This window comes from Penicillium oxalicum, chromosome I (assembly GCF_001723175.1).
Source record: "Penicillium oxalicum strain HP7-1 chromosome I, whole genome shotgun sequence".
NCBI classification, from domain to species: domain Eukaryota; kingdom Fungi; phylum Ascomycota; class Eurotiomycetes; order Eurotiales; family Aspergillaceae; genus Penicillium; species Penicillium oxalicum.
In genome coordinates, this window is record NC_064650.1 from 4,966,157 (window position 1) to 4,987,619 (window position 21,463).

The 21,463-nt window shown below is 52.2% G+C and overlaps 6 protein-coding genes across 6 annotated transcripts; 1 reads left to right on the plus strand and 5 right to left on the minus strand.

Moving 5' to 3' along the window:
- Positions 1–428: 428 nt before the first annotated feature.
- On the minus strand, positions 429–1,773 carry POX_a01637 (uncharacterized protein; the record flags this gene model as incomplete). The annotated part of the gene is made up of 3 exons (XM_050110563.1): positions 429–1,024; positions 1,137–1,683; positions 1,747–1,773. The coding sequence occupies 3 exons, from the start codon at positions 1,771–1,773 to the stop codon at positions 429–431; spliced, it is 1,170 nt and encodes a 389-aa protein (XP_049974331.1).
- A 354-nt stretch (positions 1,774–2,127) lies between these two features.
- POX_a01638 (uncharacterized protein) lies at positions 2,128–3,594 on the plus strand (the record flags this gene model as incomplete). The annotated part of the gene is made up of 1 exon (XM_050110564.1): positions 2,128–3,594. The coding sequence occupies one exon, from the start codon at positions 2,128–2,130 to the stop codon at positions 3,592–3,594; it is 1,467 nt and encodes a 488-aa protein (XP_049974332.1).
- An 844-nt stretch (positions 3,595–4,438) lies between these two features.
- On the minus strand, positions 4,439–6,151 carry POX_a01639 (Guanine nucleotide-binding protein subunit beta-like protein; the record flags this gene model as incomplete). Its single annotated transcript, XM_050110565.1, has 5 exons — positions 4,439–4,864; positions 5,163–5,480; positions 5,657–5,783; positions 5,852–6,081; positions 6,140–6,151. The coding sequence occupies 5 exons, from the start codon at positions 6,149–6,151 to the stop codon at positions 4,439–4,441; spliced, it is 1,113 nt and encodes a 370-aa protein (XP_049974333.1).
- Positions 6,152–6,646: 495 nt separating this feature from the next.
- On the minus strand, positions 6,647–7,464 carry POX_a01640 (Succinate dehydrogenase assembly factor 2; the record flags this gene model as incomplete). Its single annotated transcript, XM_050110566.1, has 2 exons — positions 6,647–7,089; positions 7,179–7,464. The coding sequence occupies 2 exons, from the start codon at positions 7,462–7,464 to the stop codon at positions 6,647–6,649; spliced, it is 729 nt and encodes a 242-aa protein (XP_049974334.1).
- A 1,008-nt stretch (positions 7,465–8,472) lies between these two features.
- On the minus strand, positions 8,473–9,364 carry POX_a01641 (Endoplasmic reticulum vesicle protein 25; the record flags this gene model as incomplete). Its single annotated transcript, XM_050110567.1, has 3 exons — positions 8,473–8,792; positions 8,901–9,027; positions 9,158–9,364. 3 exons carry the CDS (start codon positions 9,362–9,364, stop codon positions 8,473–8,475), a joined length of 654 nt encoding a protein of 217 aa, XP_049974335.1.
- Positions 9,365–10,357: 993 nt separating this feature from the next.
- On the minus strand, positions 10,358–14,238 carry POX_a01642 (uncharacterized protein; the record flags this gene model as incomplete). Its single annotated transcript, XM_050110568.1, has 2 exons — positions 10,358–13,524; positions 13,614–14,238. 2 exons carry the CDS (start codon positions 14,236–14,238, stop codon positions 10,358–10,360), a joined length of 3,792 nt encoding a protein of 1,263 aa, XP_049974336.1.
- Between the last annotated feature and the right edge of the window lie 7,225 nt (positions 14,239–21,463).

Below are 21,463 nucleotides of genomic sequence, written 5' to 3' on the forward strand. Positions count from 1 at the left end.
GGTTCGGAGTTTGTATAGTATTCATGTAACATAAGACTCAACTCGAAGTAGTCGCGGAAACGTGTGGTATATTCCACTTGTATGAGAAGCGAATAATGCCCCTAAGAGCCAGGCTGAAATATTCCGGCGAGGATGCCTGCTGTTGGTCTCGAACCTAATCTCATTAATTGTCTCCAAAATCTCAAACGGACGACCCCGAATTTGGCATGCCATCGCCCTCGATAAATTGGGGAGTATAGGATACCGCCTGAAGAAAAGATTGTTATTGTGTAGTCGGGCGATGAGGCCATATTGAGTGCCCATATATTTGTTTCAGGTTGTTCCTTGCGTATTTCATAGGCGATAACATGGCCTTTACAATTATTGCGTATGGATTTTAACTAGAATTCCCCAAAGACATCTATCATAGCTCTGCTCAATCTGGAGGGTTACTTCTTGAAAAAGCTCGTTATGCGTTGCGATCCATCTGTGGGTTTCGACCCGCTGGACTTTCTCCATGGCGTATTGTGGGTAGCACTCCTTGATCTGCCCTTCTGCGGTGAGATTCCGACATGATCTTGATGAATCTTCTTGCTTTTGGCTTCGTCCCCATCATCTGGGATAGGCTTTTCGGGAGAGTGTTCTCTTTTGACACCTCGTGGGGCATTCTCTAGCTCTGGTGTTCCCTCATGAACCTTGGTATCTGTCTCTTTCTTCGGTGAAGCCGACTTGGCCTTGGCATTGGCGAAGAAATTAGCGATATTGCTCTTATTTTCTTTGCTATCGACCGGGATGATAAAATCGGGAGAGTTGTTGCCGACTTTACCCACGTCCTTTGAAACGGGGTAGCATTCGAGGTCGCCCTGGTAGGGCTTGAGGATGCACTGTAATTCGCTCGACCATGTTTTCCGGTCTGGATCGAGCCATGTTCGCATTTCATCACTTCCGTAATCCAGTATCACGGGCATTCGGTCATGTAGGAAATTCAAGTAGGAGTTTGATGATGTGGTGATTACCGTATAGGTGTAGAGCTTATTGTCAGATCCTGTACATACTTGTCAACATGGGCTCTAGATGTGCTTTTTCAGGACCATCGGAGTAACCCTGGGTTAGAAGCTCTGCGTTTTGGCGGCAGTTTGAGCAGGAAGTTAACTCACCTTCGTATTGGACACAGTCCCATAGCCCAGCAAAACACATCAAATCCCCGTCCTTCCGTCGGACGAAATGCGGAACTTTCTCTTTACCACCGGGCCCCTTCTTCAGCCATTCATAGAAGCCCTGACATATGACGAGACATCTTTTGCGTTGTTTCATCGTTGTCCACATTCCCCGATTCTCCACAAGGGAATCATCTCGACAATTGATGGTGCGCATCATGGACCCGTAATCCGGCTGACGCTTAGTCCAGAAAGGAATCAGACCCCACTTCATACCCTGAAGCTTGTATTTGGGATGCGATTGGCATGTAGTCCCCTCGTTCTGAGAGCTAGGCTGTTCTTCATCTTTGGGGGTGTTGCCCTGCGGCTTATCGTGCGCATCGGTGCCTTGCTCAGAGGATTCTTTGGCGTCAGGAGCTTCAGCACGGTAGACCACGCCAATGTTACCCGGCGCAAAATTATACGTTTCGCGAACTTCATCATCATCTGGAGCTTCATCTACTTGCATTCCTCGCTCCTGGAGCTGCTGCTGGATGAATGCTAAGCGCTGTATTTGATTTCGTTAGACCAGGTCCAAACGGGGCGCGAACAAGGCAATAGCGGGCCTCACCACGCCAAGTGCATATCTCCCACACATGATCAAACCCAGTCCGATCCAGGACTGATGTCTTGCTATGCAAAAATTCAGCTGCCTGTATGTTTTAAATGTGAAAACAAATGTAGGACGGGCGGATTGCCCAGGGAAAGACCTGCTCAGATGAGGTTCAAAAGAGTCCAGTTCCATTCCGGCGACGTCATTGGATCGAGACCATTGCGGCGGAAAAACGGAGTGCGGCGAAATTCCACCTCCACCAATTCCTCAGGCCCGTTAGTTCGCGCCAATTCTCAGACACTTGCATCGCCGACGACAAAACCCCCACGGCGGCATTGAAACAGTACACAGCATCAGTCGAAATTGCATACAATCTGCAGCTTCTCAGAGTCAGCGACAATGTATCGAACAGCGTCGAGGCGCGTCTGCGCCCAAGCTTCCAAGCTCGTATCATCACAGCAACAGCAATGGACAGCGACCCGATCAATACATCAGATTCAGCTTGCTCGGCCTACACCATATTCCAGGTCCTCTAGATGTATGGCTATTAGCATGCCAAGCTCCTCTGCTCGCCACCTCACAACTGCGCAAAAAATTCGCATGAAATACCGCGAAGCGTCCAAGGGCGTCTTCCGCAAGAACCCGATCTTGCTTCCTCTCGCCATTTTCTCCGTGGTCGGCGGTATCGTCGTTTTCGCATACGTATCCTACGTGGAGGTGACTCGTGTTCAGCCTCAGTATCACAAGTTTCCCGCGCCGGTCACGGAGAAGCTGCGCACGGCAGTGTATTACACCGAAATCAGCCTGAACCCACCAAAGGCCTTGACTGCTTACAAGGAGGCCCTGAAAATCGCCCTGGAAATGGGAATGCATCCTTTCTCGGATGAAGTTTTGGGTATCAAGCTGCAGGTTGCCATGATGTTGGAAAAGTCCGGACTGGTCAAGCCTGCGGTCGAGGTGCTTGAGCGTACCAAGATGGAAGCTTTGAGGTGGATCGAGGAAGGTCGCAAGTCAGAGACATCCGCCGCAGATTCTGCAAGTGCCGAGAAGGAGCTTTTGAACGCGCGCAACTCACCCACAAGCGTCCAACCCAATGAGGAGGACTTGCAGGAAACATTGAAGCAAATGAAGGAAAATCAAGAATTCGAGGCCAGACAGCGCGATCGTGCTCTCAAAAAAGTGGTTGGGATCGAGATGAAACTTGCCGAGCTGTACGCGAGCGATTACATGCAGGACGAGAAAAAGGCCGAGGAGTCTCAGGTTGCCGCCGTGGAGCTGTGTTTGAAAGAGCTCAACAGACGGCAGAAGCTTGGTCTTCCCATCGGTGGAGGTAGTACCTCGAACGAAGGCAACACCGAGGCATGGCTGAGCATGACTGAGATTGCGACCGCATTGGCCGAACTCGCCGATACGTACACGGCAAAGGAGCGTGCCGAGCTTGCAATGCCTCTGTATCTGCGCGCATTAGACCTGATTCGTACCGCAGAGGGTAACACACCCTCCTGCAAGCAGGTCGTTCTATTGAACAGCGTCGCCACCGCGATGGTCGGCCAAGCTCAGCTTCCAGTCAAATCCCGATCGCAGGAGAAACAGGCCGTGTCAAGGGAGCAAAGTATTGACGCTGCTCGTCAATGGGCGCAGAAGGCTATCGATGTCGCCGCGTACATTCAGCCGCCTGTTCGTGACGAGGAGTGCGATATCACCTGCGTGGTTGCGACCTATAATCTGGGTGAGATCGCCGAGCTGCAGGGCAAGTCAGACGTAGCGCTGCAGCGTTATAAAGAGGCCAAGTCGCTTGCCCAAGGGTTGGCTTATGAGGATGGAATCGCCATGGCAGACCAAGCTTTGAAGCGTCTGAAAAATTGAAACCTGCCACCAAGTGACGACGAGCATGTCATGGAATACGGATCGGCTCTTGTACATTACCGCAATATAGAAACCCCTAGCTCTCAATTTATGTATATCCCGCCACATACTTACGTGGTAAGCGCCCGCCTGCCGAGGGGCGATATGTAGATTCAAGATTGTACATCTGACTGCCAATGCCTTTCAGAATCATATCTGCAACATTATGTCTTCTTCAATGACAGAAAATCGAAGCGATGGAGGCGGTAAATGGATATTTACCACTTCGGTAGATACCTGCCTTGAAGTGTCAACGTGAATTTTGCTCATTGGAATACGCCAGGAAATTAACTTGGATATTCATGGGAACCCAGCCCCGGCACTACCAGACCCGACACAGTTGATCTTGATGAACCACCTATCACTTCCAGCAGGCACGCAAAAGTGCAACATCAATGATGAGCAAGCAATCCAGAATAGCCGTGAGCCATGGCGACGGACGGGAGGGTAGACAGGTCCATCGTCAGTTGCCTCCTTACGAGGAGATATCTACTTGGTATAGCGTGGGCCAGAGTGAAGAAAAAAAAAGGAAACATTTTGATGCCTTATGTGGTATTAGAACATCACACGCCCTACAAGATTCCAGACATTCGATTTTAATGGCGAATCAAGTAAGCTAAGGCGTGTCAGAAAACCTTCTCACTCATCGGTGAAAAGCGCTTCATTGCTCGTGGCTCATACATCCCAAACCAAATCAATGCCCATCTTGCTCTGGTTTTGAACTTTTTTTTGATTCCCTTGACGATAGATCAAAAAGAGGCCTCCTCCCTTCTCTGCGTTCACTCACAACCATTCAACAACCCATTTACGCCCGCGACATAACACCCCAGGCACGGATCTTGTTGTCGGTGTAACCAGCGAACAGAGTCTGGCCATCAGCGGACCAGGCGAGGGAGATACACTCGGGGTCACGGCTCTTCTTGCCCTTCTCAACGTACTCAGGCTTGAGCTCATCAACCTTGCTCTTCTTCTCGAGGTCGAAGATGGTGATGGAGCTGCTGGTGGCAGCGCACAGCCAGTAGCGGTTGGGGGAGAAGACAAGGGCGTGGATCTCGTCACCAGCGTGGAGGGAGTAGAGGTGCTTGGACTCGTTGAGGTCCCACAGCATGGTGGTACCGTCCTTGCCACCGGAGGCGCAGAGGGATCCATCGGGGGAGATGGTAACGGTGTTGATGTAACCGGTGTGGCCGATGTGGTCGGTCTGCAGGCGGCAGGAAGCGAGCTCCCAGACCTATATTACTCAGAGGATGTTCGTTAGCATGATTGCGAGTCCTCACGAGCAGCGAAAGCGGGTTTCAAGTCAAAAAAGGCCATCTTTCTCTTGTCAATTCATGAATTCAGTGCCATCAAAAAGGCGTTGAATTCGGAAAATTTCCATCAGGCATTGGGTGATTGGTTGTCTCATAGCCACCGGGGGCTCTGAAGTAGCAAATACGTAGAATATGCAAACATCATGTGGGATCGGAGATGAAAGAGAGATATTGCGAACACGTCCGTGATCGAGGGAGCGAAACGGAAGAATAGCGTACCTTGACGAGCTTGTCCCAACCAGCGGAGACGATGACGGGGTTCTGGGGGTTGGGGCTGAAGCGAACGCAGGAAACCCACTCGGTGTGGCCCTTGTCGGTGATGGTGAACTTGCAGTCACCGAGGGTGTTCCACAGCTTGATGGTGCGGTCACGGGAACCGGAGACGATCTGACGGTTGTCGGCGGAGAAAGAGACGGACAGAACGTCGTTGGTGTGGCCGACGAAAGTGCGGGTGGTGTTGCCAGTGGCGAGCTCCCACAGACGGAGGGACTTGTCCCAGGAGGCAGACAGAGCGTAAGCACCGTCGGAGGAGATCACCTGTGCGAGCAGAAAGTCCCGCGGTCAGCCATGTCGATTCCAATTGCTCCAATTTTCCCCTTCCGCGTCATTCACGATTCTTGCGTTCAATTTTCCACCGCGTTCAAAGAGGCGTCTTTTGAAGATTGTCGACAAATTCGCGGAGGGGAATCATAAAAAAAATTCGGACAACGTACACAGTCGGAGACGATGTGAGAGTGGCCCTCCAGGCTGCGCTTGGGGTAGCCGTAAGCCTGCTCATCGCGGGTAAGGTTCCAGATGATCAGGGTCTTGTCGCGAGAGCCCGACAGCAGCATGTTAGGGCTAGAAGTCGATTTCCAAGTCAGACATGTGTTCTCATTGCGAAATTTTTGGAGCGATCCGGCGCTTACTTCTCCAGAGAGGTGGCGAGGGAGGTAACCCAGCCATTGTGGCCCTCGAGGGTGCCGCGAAGAACCAGCTGCTCAGCCATGATGGGAGTGAGACGATGAAGGAGAGAGGTATGGCGGAGTAGGTCGTTGACGCTGGTGAGATAAAATCGCAGAGGGAGGGAGGAGGTTGGCTGCGTGCCCGCTCGAGCCCTAACCCGGTTGGTTGCCGCCTTGTGTGGTTCCGCCGTGCCCTAAACATAAGCGAAGGTCATGTGATATAAGGACGGATGACCCCAGATCGGGGCATACATCGACCAGCATGACCAACGCTTTTTGAAGGGGGCAAGCAATTGACGTGTGATGCTTAAATAGTAATCTTGAAAGTACTTTTGTACCATGCCTTTCGTTCTTGACCCCTTCTCATGATCTACCATTTGAAATCATACAGGGCGCCTCAGTCGTGACGGCTCCAGACTTTTAGGTCTACGGATGTAACACTCGGAATGCCCAGTTAGCTAAGAACTGACAATCACTTGGCCTTTTTGGTGGACAATCAGTTGCCATCTAGACACAGTTGCATCGAGAACTTTCCCAACGGCCGAAGCCGATACAAATATTGGATGATCGTACCAATCTTGAAACAAGCCTGACCCATCATTATTGTATTGTCAATGTGGAGATGTCCATTTTAAAGGAGACCCAGAGGTCTATTGCGCCAAAGTATACAGCATAGGCTAATCATACGAGCCTTTGCAAAACTCTATCATACAAATGAGATACTGGCCTTCGAGATTCCCAGCCGAGGCCACCATCAGCTTAATTAGTGAAGACTTGGACATCAGGCATCCGGCCCAGGCCGCTACCAGCCTCATGCTTCTTCTTCTTGGCGGATTCAAAGCCCGTCGCGCTCTTATCCTGCACATGCGCGCGCAACAAGCGCAAGACCTCCGAGTCTGCCCAGCGCGAGGGTACAGGTCGGTAAGCCGCCTTGAACGCGCCAACGGTTTGCGCCCACTCGCCACTCTTGGCACCGGTGTTCATCCAAGTCTCCGTGACGGTGTCTTCCTTGGGCGGCTTTGCGCTCTCAGGGAGCTCGGAGGGATGGTCCTGCGTCGCCCAGTAATAGATATCCCAGTCGTTCTCATCGAGGAAGCGATCATATTCTTGCAGCTGGGCGTGAGACATTTTGCCTAAATAGACATTGGCGAACGTTGAGAGAAGAAGGTCGGACTCGAGAATACCGCGCTTCCGGCTCTGGTCTGTTGCAGTTAGACAATTAGTGAATGATGGCTTTTCAAAGGGGACAAATGGACGGGAGGTAAGCAGGCTGTGGCGAATGTCAACATACATAGTAACCGGGCTCGCATTGTTGAAGTATCCTCATTAGTTCTTCTCAAAGGCTCAACCTTGAATGTGATACCCTCCATTTCTCCAACTTCTAACTCGGGCTTCGCTGGCCCTTGATCTTGGCGACCACCTGTGAAGTGTTCGAGCTTGCCCGTGTAGGCATCTTCAGGACCCTTGAAGCGCAGTCCGGTCGTGCCGAAGGAACGCTGAAGGCCGGTAACGTGGCGAGCATTGAATCCCCCTGTAGAGGGACGCAAAAGGCGAGAGACAAGTCTGGGAGCAGACATTCTGAGTCAGGAGTATATAGAAGCAAGATGAGAAGTTGAGGTTTGGTTTTTCCAGAAAAGGCCGCAGATGTAGTATGTGATTAGATCTCTTCGATCGCCGAAGCTGATTTGACATCATCTCGGGGGCGGAGCCGAGAAAAGAGACCCGAGGCTAGCCTGCGAGCCCCGATGTTTGCAGTGTTTGTGGAGCTGGCCTCTAGCGACTCCACCACAGGATCGTGGGCGATTACACAGCAGCTTCCATGGATGGATGATATTGTAGGTCCAATCTTCATCATGTTGTTGTTCAGACCAGACACTGCTGTTATTTCATACTTGTGGGAACCTCATCGATGCAGCTTTAGAGTACTCGTCATTCTGCGCATATGATTTCAAAATCAATATTACATTTTCGTCGGAATAACAGGATCACAAAAGAAAAATTATTGACTAGTTGATCACATGTCATCCACGGAGAAACAAGCTCACCTGCAGCTTCCATACTTGCCCTCAACTCTGTGACTAGATCAAAACAGGGGACACAAATACCCAGGTGTATCCAGTTTGAAGGTGTTACTCGTGCCTTGATCCTCGCATCTGAAGTGTTTCGGATTCAAGCAACGCTTCAGCAACCGACTTTACCGGATACTCTTTCAATACAGGCACTCCAACGAAGATAGCATGAATAATTAGTCCCTGCATAAGCAGAGCGTATATTTTATATCATTGAGGTCATGACAATGGGAACAGAAATGTGAACAGACAAGGAAGAGCCCTGGAACCGGCCAAGCGGCGAGAGACACTTTCCAAATGCAAGCAGCACCTCATCAACCTCATCCACAACCCGCACCAAGTAACTAGAGGAATAAAAGAAAGAGCCCAAGACTCATCCAGAACAAAGTATGCAGCCACATCGCGTGAGGCCGTGATGGGAAGTTCCGCCCCCTCCCCCCCTTAGGGCAATCTAAATCGAGCAGACAAACGAACACGAAAATTGCTTTCTCAACCGAGTTCTTCGATCCATATCCTCTAGATGAGGTGCTTGGATCGGAAGTAAGCCCGCAGGTACACAACCTGCCAAGCTCCCAGACCGACCAGCATACCCATCGTGCCGAACGCGAACCACTTCACTCGCTCGTTGGTGCTCTCGTTGGTGTCGCGGAGACGCTGCTCGCGGGCTCGGAGGTAATCCATCTCGGTGACGATGTCAGCGACCATCTCCTCGAGACGTCGAAGATCTGTTTCCACCGGCTTGAGCTTCTCTTGCGCTTGGATGCTGGACCAGTCACGGGCGTCGGCGCCAATTTCAACATCGAGATCGATTTCACGGTAGGGATTGGCAACATTGTCTGAAGAGTGGGTGCATTGTTAGCAACGCAGATAGCTCGGACACTTTGCGGCACCTGTACGTGGGCCACGGTAGAGGGGCTCGCTACAAAGGCGGGAGTGTGACTTACTGCGACCAACGAGCTGGTTGTCGAGACACACGTCGAAAGCAGTATCAGCAGGCGCAGTAAAGGCCTGGCGCACCTCACCGACAATGTCTCTGGGGCGACCGTGATCATTGCCTATGGCATCCTTGATCTGGATTTCCGCAAGATCTGTCAGCTTCCCAATTCCAAACAATCGCTTTTAAACACATGGACATCAATGCCATTTGCTCTTGGGCAGCTCCCTAGGCCCAAGCTTCTGGGAAATGTCAAGGTCAACGTACATGCATGTTCACCCGCTGACCATCTCCCTTCTGACCGCTGACAATTGCCGTCACAACGACCAACTGGTCCTTAGAGACAAAGTTGCGGATGCATCGTTCAGTTTTACCAGAAGTAGCGGCGAGGTCAAACTTGAGAGCAGACGTTAATTGCACCACCAAGAGAAGAAGAGCGAGAAGCGACCTCATGGAAAACGGTGAGGAACCCATGGTTTTCTTTTGGCGCGATGGTCTGGTGGTAAACAGGAACACTGTTGATGCCAGCTGGTAAGGGGACCCGACTTGGCCTGGATCAATGATTTTCCGAGCTCAGGTACAACCACTTCCAAGTACAGATGTGGGCTAAAATGGAGGTACCCTGGCGACAGATTGTGTACACCAGCTGGCTTGCCATCAACTGAGATCCTTGAGCTCGGATTGGAATTGACATCCTGTACAAGACAGGTGTATAAGTCTGTCTCATTACTAATTGAGTGTGTGAGAGAAGGGACATAGTACGGTCTCATTGATAACCGGCTGCGATCTTGCCACCCAGGGCAGATAAGCTATCGCGAGACTAAGCTTTAGATCAGCTCAACGGACTGGGCCAGCCATGAGTCAGTTACTCATTAACATCGCTCTCTATGTCAGAATAGCAACTCATTTAGGATCCAAGTGAAGAATGATCAATTTCCAAAACAGGTACATGGTTTCTCTGAAAGTGGTATCTTGCGAAGGGGAAAAACAAATTTCATCCAACGAGAAGGGAAGAAAACAAAAGAGGCCAACGAAGATTAAAGATATGTCCCCGAGACTGAAGGCACTGAATGACCAGATCTTCACTTGCAAAACAACAACATCATCAGCGAGTTGACTAATGGGGTCAGTGTTCTCGATTCCCCGTGCAAGATGCACCGCACGCCGCAATGTTCAAATGATGCGAGATTAAAGGCAAGGATGACCAGGTGCAACTCCAAAGAATACCAGGAACGAGAAGTTCGGAGTCGCGCACGACACGTGAACCTCTATAACAAGAAAGAGAAAAAAAAAACAATTCTCGGCAGACAGTAGAGAAAATATGCAATGAGGGGGTTCATACAAAATGGTAGACGTGTTTATAAATCATTAGACAAGGAAAACGCTCAAATGACTGGGTTTATCATGCGAGAATTTGACAATAGATCCCGGATTCGGATCGAAGATGATCCACTCAAGTCCAAATGTTCACGCCTCAACCTTCTTGCGACGGGCGAAGAAGCGAGAAATCCCAGTCTCTTTCTCCTTTGCAGGCATGTCGCGTCCAGCTGGTGGTTCTGGGGGGCCTGTGTTCCGGAAGAAATCCGCGAGCGCAGACGTGTCTGTCTGACGGGAAGTCGGCGACGTGACGACACCGGGATTGCGTGCCATGCCAACTTTGTACGAGTAATTTGATGACTGCCCCTGCTGGGACCCAAGAGACATCTGTGAACGAAGCGAGCTGATCGACATCTTGGAGGATGGGGCTCTTTCGCCAGCCGGGGAGCCTCGCATCAGTCGCGATCTCATCCCCATGCCACTTCCTTTCGATGGCAGGACGCCATCGTTTAGTGGCTGGGGCTGCGGCGACGAATAATCAGGAGGGGGCTCGCTGCGGAGAAAGTCGAGGAGACTTTCCTCTTGGCGCTTGGGTGGCTTCTCATTGAGTAGCTCTTCCAGGTATTCATCATCGTCGTCGTCGTCGATAGCGTATGGGTCAGGGGCCTGACCGGGGATGCGTTTTTGCTTGCGAACGGGCACGGGGCGGTCATCGTCTTGCATCGCGAAGCTTGAAGGCGTGTCCTTGGTTTGATCGTTCGCCCGGTTGTTTGACTCCAATAGACCAGTTCGGGAACCCAGAGAAGTCAAGGACTTGTTGGGAGTGGAGTCGTCCTGCGTACTAGCGAAAGAGCTGCCCCGGTCCTTCTCCTGGGAGTGATCGAAGTGGAGATCGTCGGAGTCAATGGTGTTGCGGAATGGCGCAACCGTACGGGGAATTCGATGCGCACCGGGTAGTGGCGGACCCTCGCGGATGAAATCGATCAGATCCGAAGTCTGCGAGCCTCCAGTTTCTGCAGGACGGGCTTGGAGACGTGGTCGATTGGGATTGGAGCGAGTCGTGTTGTTGGTCTTGTTAGAGAAGCCAGACGGAGGACGAACTGAAGAAAGTGGCTGTCGCGCACGCGCACTTGGGGAATGGCCGGCCGACTGAGGGACTGCGAAATCAGTCACTACTGTCGGGCTACTCGCCGTACGTGCTATCTCACGCGCAGGCGATTTGGGCGGGACAGCCATTCGTGAGGCGATTGGAATGTGTTTGGGAGAGTCAAGCGCTTTTGAGGATTCAGACGAGTTTGTCTCGTAGGCATTCCTAGAGGAGACGGAGGTTCGCGGTCGTGAATCGTCCTGAGTTGGTCCAGTGGTTCGAATTACGTCGGCGAGGTCGGCGGTTTTGGATGTAGAGGAGCGGGGGACATGTCGACTTGGTTCCGGGAACGTCATCTCCCGCACACTTCTCGGGGTAAGGGTGAAGTGAATAGTCTCGTCGCTGTTGATCAATTTGTCAAGGTCGCTGGCATCATTCTCTAAAGAGCCAGCGCTGCCCGATGCGCGGCTTGTTTCAGAGGAGCTGCGCAGACGCAGCGATGACGAATCGCCCTGCGGACGGATCATGAGCCCCTTCAGCTTGCTGGACACATGGGACGTCGGAGAGTTAGATGCGACCCTGCTCACGCTGTCGGATCGGCTCGACGACGACTTGACAGAGGTCGTGATGGAGGGCGTCGATCGAGGCATGCGCTGCACAGCTGCACGCTGCTCGAGCTGTGGGGACGTGCGAGCGCTGGAAGTGCCCACAAGCGAACTCGCTTGGTGGCGTCCAGACAGTTGCGAGCGTTCGCTGTCAGCCACAGATGCCGGACGGGAGTTTTCGTGAACAATCGGCAACTCATCAATCACGGAGTCGCGGGAATAGGATTCGTGTCTAGAAGCACCCGATGATTGCTCCTGGATCAGATCGCGGGACTGGTGCCATGCTGTTGCGTCGTCTGGAGGCACGTCGATAGAATCCGATGAGATGACATATAAATGGCGACGTTCATGCGCTGAGTTCTGTGCCCCTCGATGAGAGTCGATAGCCTCGATGGTGGCGCCGGAAGAGGCTTGAGCCCCTTGCGTGTCGACCGCCTGGTCAATGGTGATATGCATTTCCCCCTCACTAGTCTCTGCAATGATCGGCGTCGCGTTGGTGGAGGGCGTTCCTGTACGGGAGACTTGACGTGGTTGATGCACTTTGGATGCCAGTTCACGATGTTCGATTGTTCCGTCAGTCACTTCCATTTGTTCGGTAGACCCATTCTCTAAGGAGGTTGCCAGAAGACGAGCGCCATGGTCGGTCGCACGGTCCTTACCCTCCAGGGAGCGTAAGGATGCGGCGATCTGATCATCGCAATCATTGGAAACACGTCCTGCGCTCGGATTGTGGGATTCTTCCTCCTCTTCTTCTAGCACGGACATCCTATCATTTGCAACCAAGGGCATGTTGACTTGCTCCAGAGCGCCTTCGTGTGATGTGGTGATTGCAGTGCCGGGAGGGACTTCGGTAGCGTCCACAAATTCGACCGATTCATCATCTTCATACATGGTCTCAAGCCATTTCTTTTCCTCCAAAGTTCGAGGCGAGGGTTGGTCTGATGGGGTCTCGTCGTGTTCAGCGGGCTGGGGCTGGGGCTGGGGAGGTGCCGGTGCATTGGGCAGTGACTTGCAGCGGATCTGGCGCAATCTCATATTATCAATCGCTCCAGCGCTCTTAGGCGAATCCATAGAGCCGAGGGATCGAGGCACCAAAGAGGGGGATGAGATGACCATGAGGCTTCGCGGTCGGACCTTGTGCGCCAGCACGGCTCGCATAGTTTGTACTTCACCCTCCACCTCGGAGGAGAACCCTGGAACTTCGATCTCGTAGACATCTCCATCGTCAACAGGGAGAGGGACGGTCGTTGGGTCCACGGGCGCCGAAATCTCCAGTTCTCTGGCCGGGGGCTCACGCGGGCTTGTAGACTCGTCCGCGGTGAAAGCGCTGCTCTTCTGGCTTCCAGACAGGGTTGGGGTTTGGCCCCGGCGGCCGAAAGATTCACGCGACACGGTGCGGGTTCGCGAAAGGGTCGTATTACGTCTGCGTTTTCTCCACGTCCGCCACAAACGCCCAAGAGTGGCATTCAAAGCCAGCTTCTCCATATCCAGATCCTCCACCACGAGGCGCTCGATGCGTTTGCGATTATGGTCAGCCTCGATGCTGGTGCGAGCGTCGGCATTGGCATCCCCGTCCGAGGCACCGCGTGCCCGGTCGTTTAATTTGGATGACAAGCGAGAGCGCGCTGTTTCACCGGCAATGACAAGCGCACGTTCCCCTCAATAATGGAGGTGAGGAAGATTGCGGCTGCGGGTTTGATATTGTCGACATGACTCGCGAATCTGCGGGGGACGCCGTTGCTTTCTCGCAACCGTTCCAGGGCAATGAATTCGTCTTCATCCTCCTCTTCCAGGTCACCCAGTCGGGTGTACACCATACAGCGCAAGCGGGTCAGTTTCCACGCATGGATCAGGTCGAATTCTTTGTCTGCATCATCGGCGCTTTGGTAGTCGGCCTGCTCGTCTTCCGTCCCTCCCATGTACTCGTACAACTCCTCGTCCGCCGTCGCAACCACTTCTGAGGCCAATCGCGGCTTCAGCACGTCCGCGATCGCGGGCCGAATGCTGGCCAATTGTGTCGATTTGGAGGTAGCGAGAATGGTGAAGAGCAGATCGTCGAGAAACGCGTTCAGTAAGGTCAACGCATCGGGCGTCACAAGCGCGTTGGCGCCAGCGCCTGTCGCATCCTCTTCCGAGCCAAAGTCTGCGGTGTTGAATTCTTGATCCGAGGTGATAATCTCCGACGCGGCAGAAGAGGATATAAACGCTGGCGGCGGGCGAACCGATGGGGGCGACATGAGGTTGACTCGTGGGAGTTGTGAGTCGCTCGAGAAACTGGTACTGCGGGAGCGAGACAGACTCCCGGCGTCCAGAAAATCGGATGCTTTGTAGGATTGCATTTTCGAGGTTCACGGAATGTGGAACCTCCTTTGTCCTGAGAGAGCGAGGAAGAGAGACGGAGAACGGGTCGACAATGGACCGTGCTCGTCCTCGATCACTGGTCAGGAGTTCTTTCGTTCAGCCCGTTTCTCTCGTCGTGAACCGGGATTTGAGGATTTGGTAGGCCCTCAAGCAAGCCGCGAAATGGACTTGGCAGGCGGAGTCGCAGAAGCACGACCAGGTCGAATCACAATTTCTGAATCATTCTGTTTTTAGAAGGGGGTCCGCCCAGCGCATGGTTAGCCGAGCACACTAGTTTTGATGTCGTGCGATGTGATGGTTGCGAATGAAAGGGAAAAAAATGAAAGGAGCGGATCAAAAGGGACAACGGGAGGGGCACGGGTACGGATGATCATTTGGGGAGGCTTTGAAAATGAATCAGTGCGTTGGTGTATGCCCATGAGATTCTCGAGAGAGATCCATCCGCCGGGTCTGGTCGTCCCTTGGCCGATTGTGCATGGGAATCGGGGGGCGTCATGCAGAATCATTCATCTCGCAGGTTCATCATAAGGGAGAGCAAAGAGTATCAATATCCACGTACCCGAACGATGCCAAATCCCCGGTCAATAATCCTTCGGACCTCCACGACCGCCGCAGGATCCCAGCACCAGAAAATCAGGCCAAATCACCGAATCGGTGGGAGCAAAAGTAAATTGGCAACCTGGCAGGTGGTGGTTATATCCCGGTTGAGAAGGTGGTCGATACAGATCGAAGTGCAACGCAGAGAGCGAGAGAGGGAGAGTGAAGGAGAAAAAAAAAAGTAAAAGGAAGAGAGATGGATAGAGGAACGATCGCAAGAACGAGAAGCTGAGGAATGGAGAGCTGGGAGAATGGGAAAGGAGCCTCTCTGCCTGAACGCCGACGAGGACTTCACAAGGTGACAAGACAAGCGGTAGGAATAAATCATCGAACAATAATTCGACCATCATTTCCTCCCAGAAGAAATTGCGATCAGTTCCTTAGTTCGGGCTCCATGGCGCAGGATCTCGGTGCTCTTCTCCTTTCGATGGTGAAGATGAAATGGTCAATACCTCGATGGGACAGCGATTGCTGGGTGGGAGACGTTGTTTACGGTAATTACAGGTACAGAGTGGGCTTGCAGCGGGTTCCGCAGTGGGGCCAGGGGGGTGATGTCCGGTCCCACGGGCGACCGTACCGAAAGAACTGACCACCCCGAGTTGCAACCGCCAGAACGAACTCGCGATTGGGAGCTGCAGAGGGCGAGGAAAGAGTCCGGCAATGCATACAGTACATGCATACCTAGTCATATTGCACATCATGGAGCTGCAAGGTCATGCAGAGGATTACGGAAGATGTTGTGGGAACTGTGGGTAATGTGCGGAGTGAGTCGATTACCAGGGTGTTGGCGACCGTACCAGAATGGCAATTCCTCAGAGATCAATGATCGATCTGATGCACGTCGCACAACTGCACCTGGAGAGAAATGAAACGTCGCCCTTGCAGTCATCCTCGTCCATCCGGCGCTCTCATTACGTTGGGTCGAGCTGGGACGAGGACCGGACAGGTCTCTCTGATGAAGGATAAGCCAAGCAGGACAGAAGATCCCCTGTCCCCCCCCCCCCCCCCCCAAATAGTATGATCTATCATGAAACAAAAGCACCAAATCTCGCCGCTGACGGTTGACTGGCTCCTCTGTGGTGCAGGAATTGAGTGGTGTCCTACCGCAGCCACATATTGTCAAATGGGTACTTCTGATCCAGTCGTACAGTACTAGATCTGCGCCTCTGGCTACTACTGTACAGACGTCCACGTCAGTAGTCAAGCCTCGAAAAGGTGAGTCCTTGAGTCCTGAATAGTGGGGAGTCGAGGAGATACATAAATCTCCGTTCTGGTCTGCCGTGCAATGTCTCGTGGGCTTTGCCAAAGCTTACACGGGATGCGCCTGAAACGGTAGTCTTGCGTGGGCAGAATCGCTGCTCACGGCGTCGCGTCGTGGACGCGATGAAGGATGGAATATCGCCCCTCTCCATGTTGCAGGGATGACCATCTCCTGACTCGTGAAGCAGAGACCGAGGCAGGAACCGTGATTGATTGGTCCTTCTCGAAAATTGGACTTGCTGTACAGTGGACAGGTAAATCATGAATCCACCATAAACAAGTATCCAGGGACAATAAAAAAGGATGGAGAGTGGGGGGGGAGGCATGGTGTATGTAGTGCAGCTGGCACGAGGGTGGCCACTGGGCCCCACTCGTCAACGAGACTAGTGAAGTTCTGACCACGTCCGGACTATTTTTCACCGCCAACCATTGAACCATCAAGCAAGGAAACATACCAAAATCCATCCCCATCTTGCAAAAAGAATCGTCCCAGCTATCCTGGACCGACCAGCTCCAAGAGGCAGGCAGGATCGAACACTGGGAATGGGAAATCTCAGGGCGGGTATTTGCTGGTCAGAAACGAGAGTCGACGGGTCCGCACCTCACATGGCGATGGATTCTTGACGCCCACACTGACCACCTGGGGCCGAGTGGATCACTCAGCTACAGCATGAGGACACATTGGCTTTGAAGTATACCGAGATTCAGTTGTCCACTATTCCCCAACCGTGTTGATTGAAAACTCAGACCCCGGCTCCAGTGATCGGACACCGCTCTTGTCTTTGGACTGCGCACCATCCACTCTCCAGAGACAGGGAAGGAGAAGTGTCCGAAACTAGAAAGAGAGCGGGAAAAACAGAACACTTTACAGAATTATGGATCTTTGGGGCCATTTTCCATCGAAACGAGAGCGTCTGACTTGATCGGAGTGGTAGTTGCATGAGCCATGAAGTGACCGTCGTCGAATAGCAGCTCAACCCCTTTTTTCAGTTTCATCTGCTCAGGGACCGCGCCAAAGTTTAGAACACCACCACCCGTGGTTCCATTGGAGAGTGGAGCCTGGCCCGAGGGTGCCTATCGCAATGAAGAAACCAGGGGGGGGGAGCGACCGTCTTGGAAAGGCAACAGCAGGAACCGATCGACTGAGACGGAAAAGGTTGACAATCGAGCGAAGCGGGCCCCACTCTCGCAGATGACTGCTGGAAACGTTGGAGAGGCTGGATCGACGCAGCCTCGATAGACCCAATAAGAAAGCTATTTTGGGGCGGACAGAAGGTCAGATCTGGGGGTCGACGACAGGACGCTGTTCGTTTGAGAGGCAGCCACCTTTTGATGAGAGTCGCCTGCTTTGATTGGAATTGGGAAATGGGAGCTTTGGGGAGGGACTGGGGCTGACTGTAGAGTCCCGTCTCGAAATGCTCGCTCAACACTGGGAATTGTTGCTACATACTGGATCGTGAAATACCAACGTACGGATGTGGTGGAAAATCATCCACGCGGTGACCAAGTTCCATTTCTCGTCTTGGTTTTATGGATTTCTTTTTTTTTTCCAGATGACAGGATCCATATTTTGATGATCGGCTTTTCCACAGCGCGCGTCGTCAGCTTTAAGATGCCTACCCCTGGCCTGGTGGCGCCCTCTTTGCACTTCTCGGCTGGGAGATGGCCCCCTTCTTTTTAGGAGCCCAGCGTCATCCTGCGAACGCTTCGGTTGGCATGCTTCCACAATACTTCGATTGCTTCCATTCAGGGCCGCTTGGCATTGGCAGCGAGAGGCGCCGGACCCTCTGCACCGTCTCGTGTCGGAGCGGACCTTTGGGGCCCATTCTGCATGTCTATCCTCGTGTAATCCCCCAGCTCATCCCCAGCCCATCCCCCCCTCCAATGCCCTCCCCATCCTTCAAACAAAATCCCCTCACGAGTGAAATCGATCACCCTGCCGGACTGGCTGTAGGTCAAGTCCTATTTTTTGAACCATCACATGCCATCCGATCGTGGTCTCACCAGTATTTTTTTTTCCTTGAATCGGCTTGCTTCAGTCCCCCGGGTGGAGTCCTGGTTCGATGAATTAGGTTGATCTCAAAAATTGGTTCTCAGCCCCCTCAAGAGAAACAACAGATTGGGTGATTGTCATCCATCCCATAGGCGGAGCCCGTCGGCCTGGTCCACTCCCCCGTCTACGGCTACACGCACGCTCCCCCCTCCGTTCCAACTCTCGCACGCGGCACCTTTTACTTTGGCATTGCCACGAGGTCTGTAAGCCGACTGGGTCTTACAAAAGATTGCTTGTGTCTGCACCTCGGGCAGGCCGGACGTGTAAGGCTGACGGCGCGGCCTGGCCTCGACTGACTCGCCCAGCTGAGCGGAGTGGGCATCTCTCCAGCCCCTCCTCCTCAGTCTCTTGTTGCTTGCCTCGGTATGAGAGAAGAGAAGGTCCAAGGAGCACTTTCAGAACGGCATACTGTATATCTAGACGAGAATCATATTGAAAACAACCCCCCAAAAAATAAGATTCTAGTCGAACCAGTCGGCACATCACGTCACCATGTACATTCACAATCTACAGTTCAGTACTATCACCCAGTTCGACCCTCATACACCGATGCTGTCCCTGTAACTCCCGCATCCACAGGTAATCAACACGCTTCAATATCCCGATCGCGACCTTTGCCCCGGCACGCATCACCGCCAAAGACTTACTCCATCTCTTGTTTTCCCTCCCATTCTGGACCCTCTACTCGGCCCTTTCTACCCTCTTCCGCATTTCCCAGTGGACACCTCCCTCTCCATCACCGTAGCAGACTAGTAATAAAATACAGTACTACTGTACATTTGTACACCCCCCCCCATATTGATGCGGTTCCCGTCACGAGTAACGAGCCAGTGGATCTCACCCTTTGTGTTTTTCTTTTCTTTTCTTTTTCTCTTTGGCACGGTCGCCTCCATCGGCGACTCCGCGATAACCGCCTCCCACCGAGCAAGTACAAGTCCCGCCTGGCACAAAGTTCCTTTGAAGTCTCTTTTTGGTAGGAAATCGAATGATTGGAGATGCAACTGTCGCGCTCACAGACTAGTTCCCCGCCTATCTTAGATCCCTCGTACTCTCGTCGGCAACGAACAGAGTGCGGTACGGTGAGCCGGAAGAAGAGAAGTATACCATATTGTAAAATCGAGACTGGACTCTCAATGCATTGCTCCTCCCCCCCCAAAAAATTCGAAATAGATAATAAAACCTGCTGGGATGGAACTATAGTTTTGCCTTTGACTGCTGGCGACTCTCGTGGCGGAACGGTGGAGATCACTGGATGGATTATACTGTACCTTTTTCAACCAGACCACACCACGTGGTAGCTACAGGTGGGTAGAGAGGTCCGATTCTCCATAAGAGTGGCAGTCTTCACTCGGCATGTGGCTGTGTGATGATGTGGCGGTGCGCATGTTGGCGGATCCGACCCGCCAGTCCTCCAGTCGCCTCTTCGATTTTGAAAGGTTTGTGCCTGCCGACCGGGTCCACGGGTGTGGGGGGCTCGGTGATCATGAGTATGCACCACAATGAAGATCCGGATGGAGATTTGATTATGATTATTCTTCCGGGGCAGAACAGTAACCCGGTCCCATCAGTATGAGTAGTCGACAGTGTCGACTCGACACTGATAATCTATCGCTCATCTCGGTTGAGACAAGACCACCTACTATACCCGAGAATATGAATACATATCGACCACCTACCCGAGGTGATGGACGCTAGGGACTACCTAGTGAAGTCCGAAGATTAAAGTCGTTTATATGCCATGACTATCTAGGTGGTTTCCCAATGCATATACTGGTGCTTCATTTTGTTTGATAGTACCATACCAGACCTCCATGATTCACTTTAAACCGACTCACTATTCGATTTCCACCCGTGGTCCAATTCCCATGTCACGACTCATGTTCCGTGACGATTGAAAACGAGCCCGAGGTTTCATGATTCGCGAGTCCAACCTTACCAAAGACGCTGCGGGACGTTCCGCTGCCACTGAAGACTGGAGGGAAAGGCTCTCTACCCAGACTCACATGCAGTCGATGTGGCAATTGATGAAAAAAAAAAACAAGTTCTCAGTAGGAGAATATCTCGATTGTATCCTTGGTCTCACCTGCACGTCAAGAAAGGCCAAGCTCCGTCTGTCTGGACCCTGACTAGTTTCTTTTCAAAGTCGATGTAAAATCAGGATCTGGTGAATCCGTGAATCCGCCAACCTCTACATCTTCCCAACCTCCTTCCCGTCTTCAATTACTTACCGTATGGGTATGAATCACACACAGTAGCAAATCGTAGAAGTCCGAAGAATTTCACTACTGGATTAGCAGTAATGTGACATGTCATTCTCACTCGAATCATCGCTGCCTTTTTCGATCGCCCTCGCACTCGTTCAAACTGCGTCCGTGGCCGCATCCACCCTTGTTTGTGATGTGTCTTGCTCAACGGCGTCCGCCACCCATCCGTACCTGCACCTACACCGGCACCTGCATCCGCACCAGATGGGTTGTACTGTACTCGTCGACTTGGGGGGATCCACTGGGATAGTCTCCGGAGGGGAGGGTATCGTCCAGAGAAAGTCGGTAGATTATCTGTGGGAAATCTGAAAGTGTTGATTGTGAGGAATAGCCCTATCAAGCATATTGAAGGAGAAGATACTCACCGGTCTGTACTAGATTGGGTGAACACTGTGCTTAAGTTTAGTGTCGAATCTAGAGATAATCAACCTCAATCCTTGAGTATTTCGATCAATATTATTATACATCACCATCACGACAGATTCCGCGTGAACCAATTCCAAAAAGAGGCGGTATGGTACTAGATAAGCCCTAGATTCTACTATTTCATGGATACATTGATCCTTTGCTCGAAACTCACAAAAAGACACATAACATGAACACACAAAAGACGTCTCCATCTACTATGATCTGGTATTCATCTCAAGACCCAGTCCCATTCGATCTTCCAATCGCAATCGCAACCGATCTCAACATAGAAAACGATCGTCAATTATTGTCCGTTCCCTCCATGCACAAAGGGAGTCGACGAACAAAGATACGCTAGGGCCCACGGCTCTGCCTAAAATTTCCGGGCTCACGGATACCTGTCAGAAATGGAGAGGCTTCTCTTGGCCTGTCGATCATTCTTCCGAGACTCCACAGGCCCGATGCGCGCAGAGTATGTTCAGGGTGAAAACGGGGACGGGGGGTCCTCGGTAATTTGGCTTGCATGGAAACAGACCCCGACTCGTTTATTATTCTCGATCATTCGACTATTTTACTCGAGGTGGAATGGAGAAGTGAGAGGAGAAGACTTGTGATCTCGAT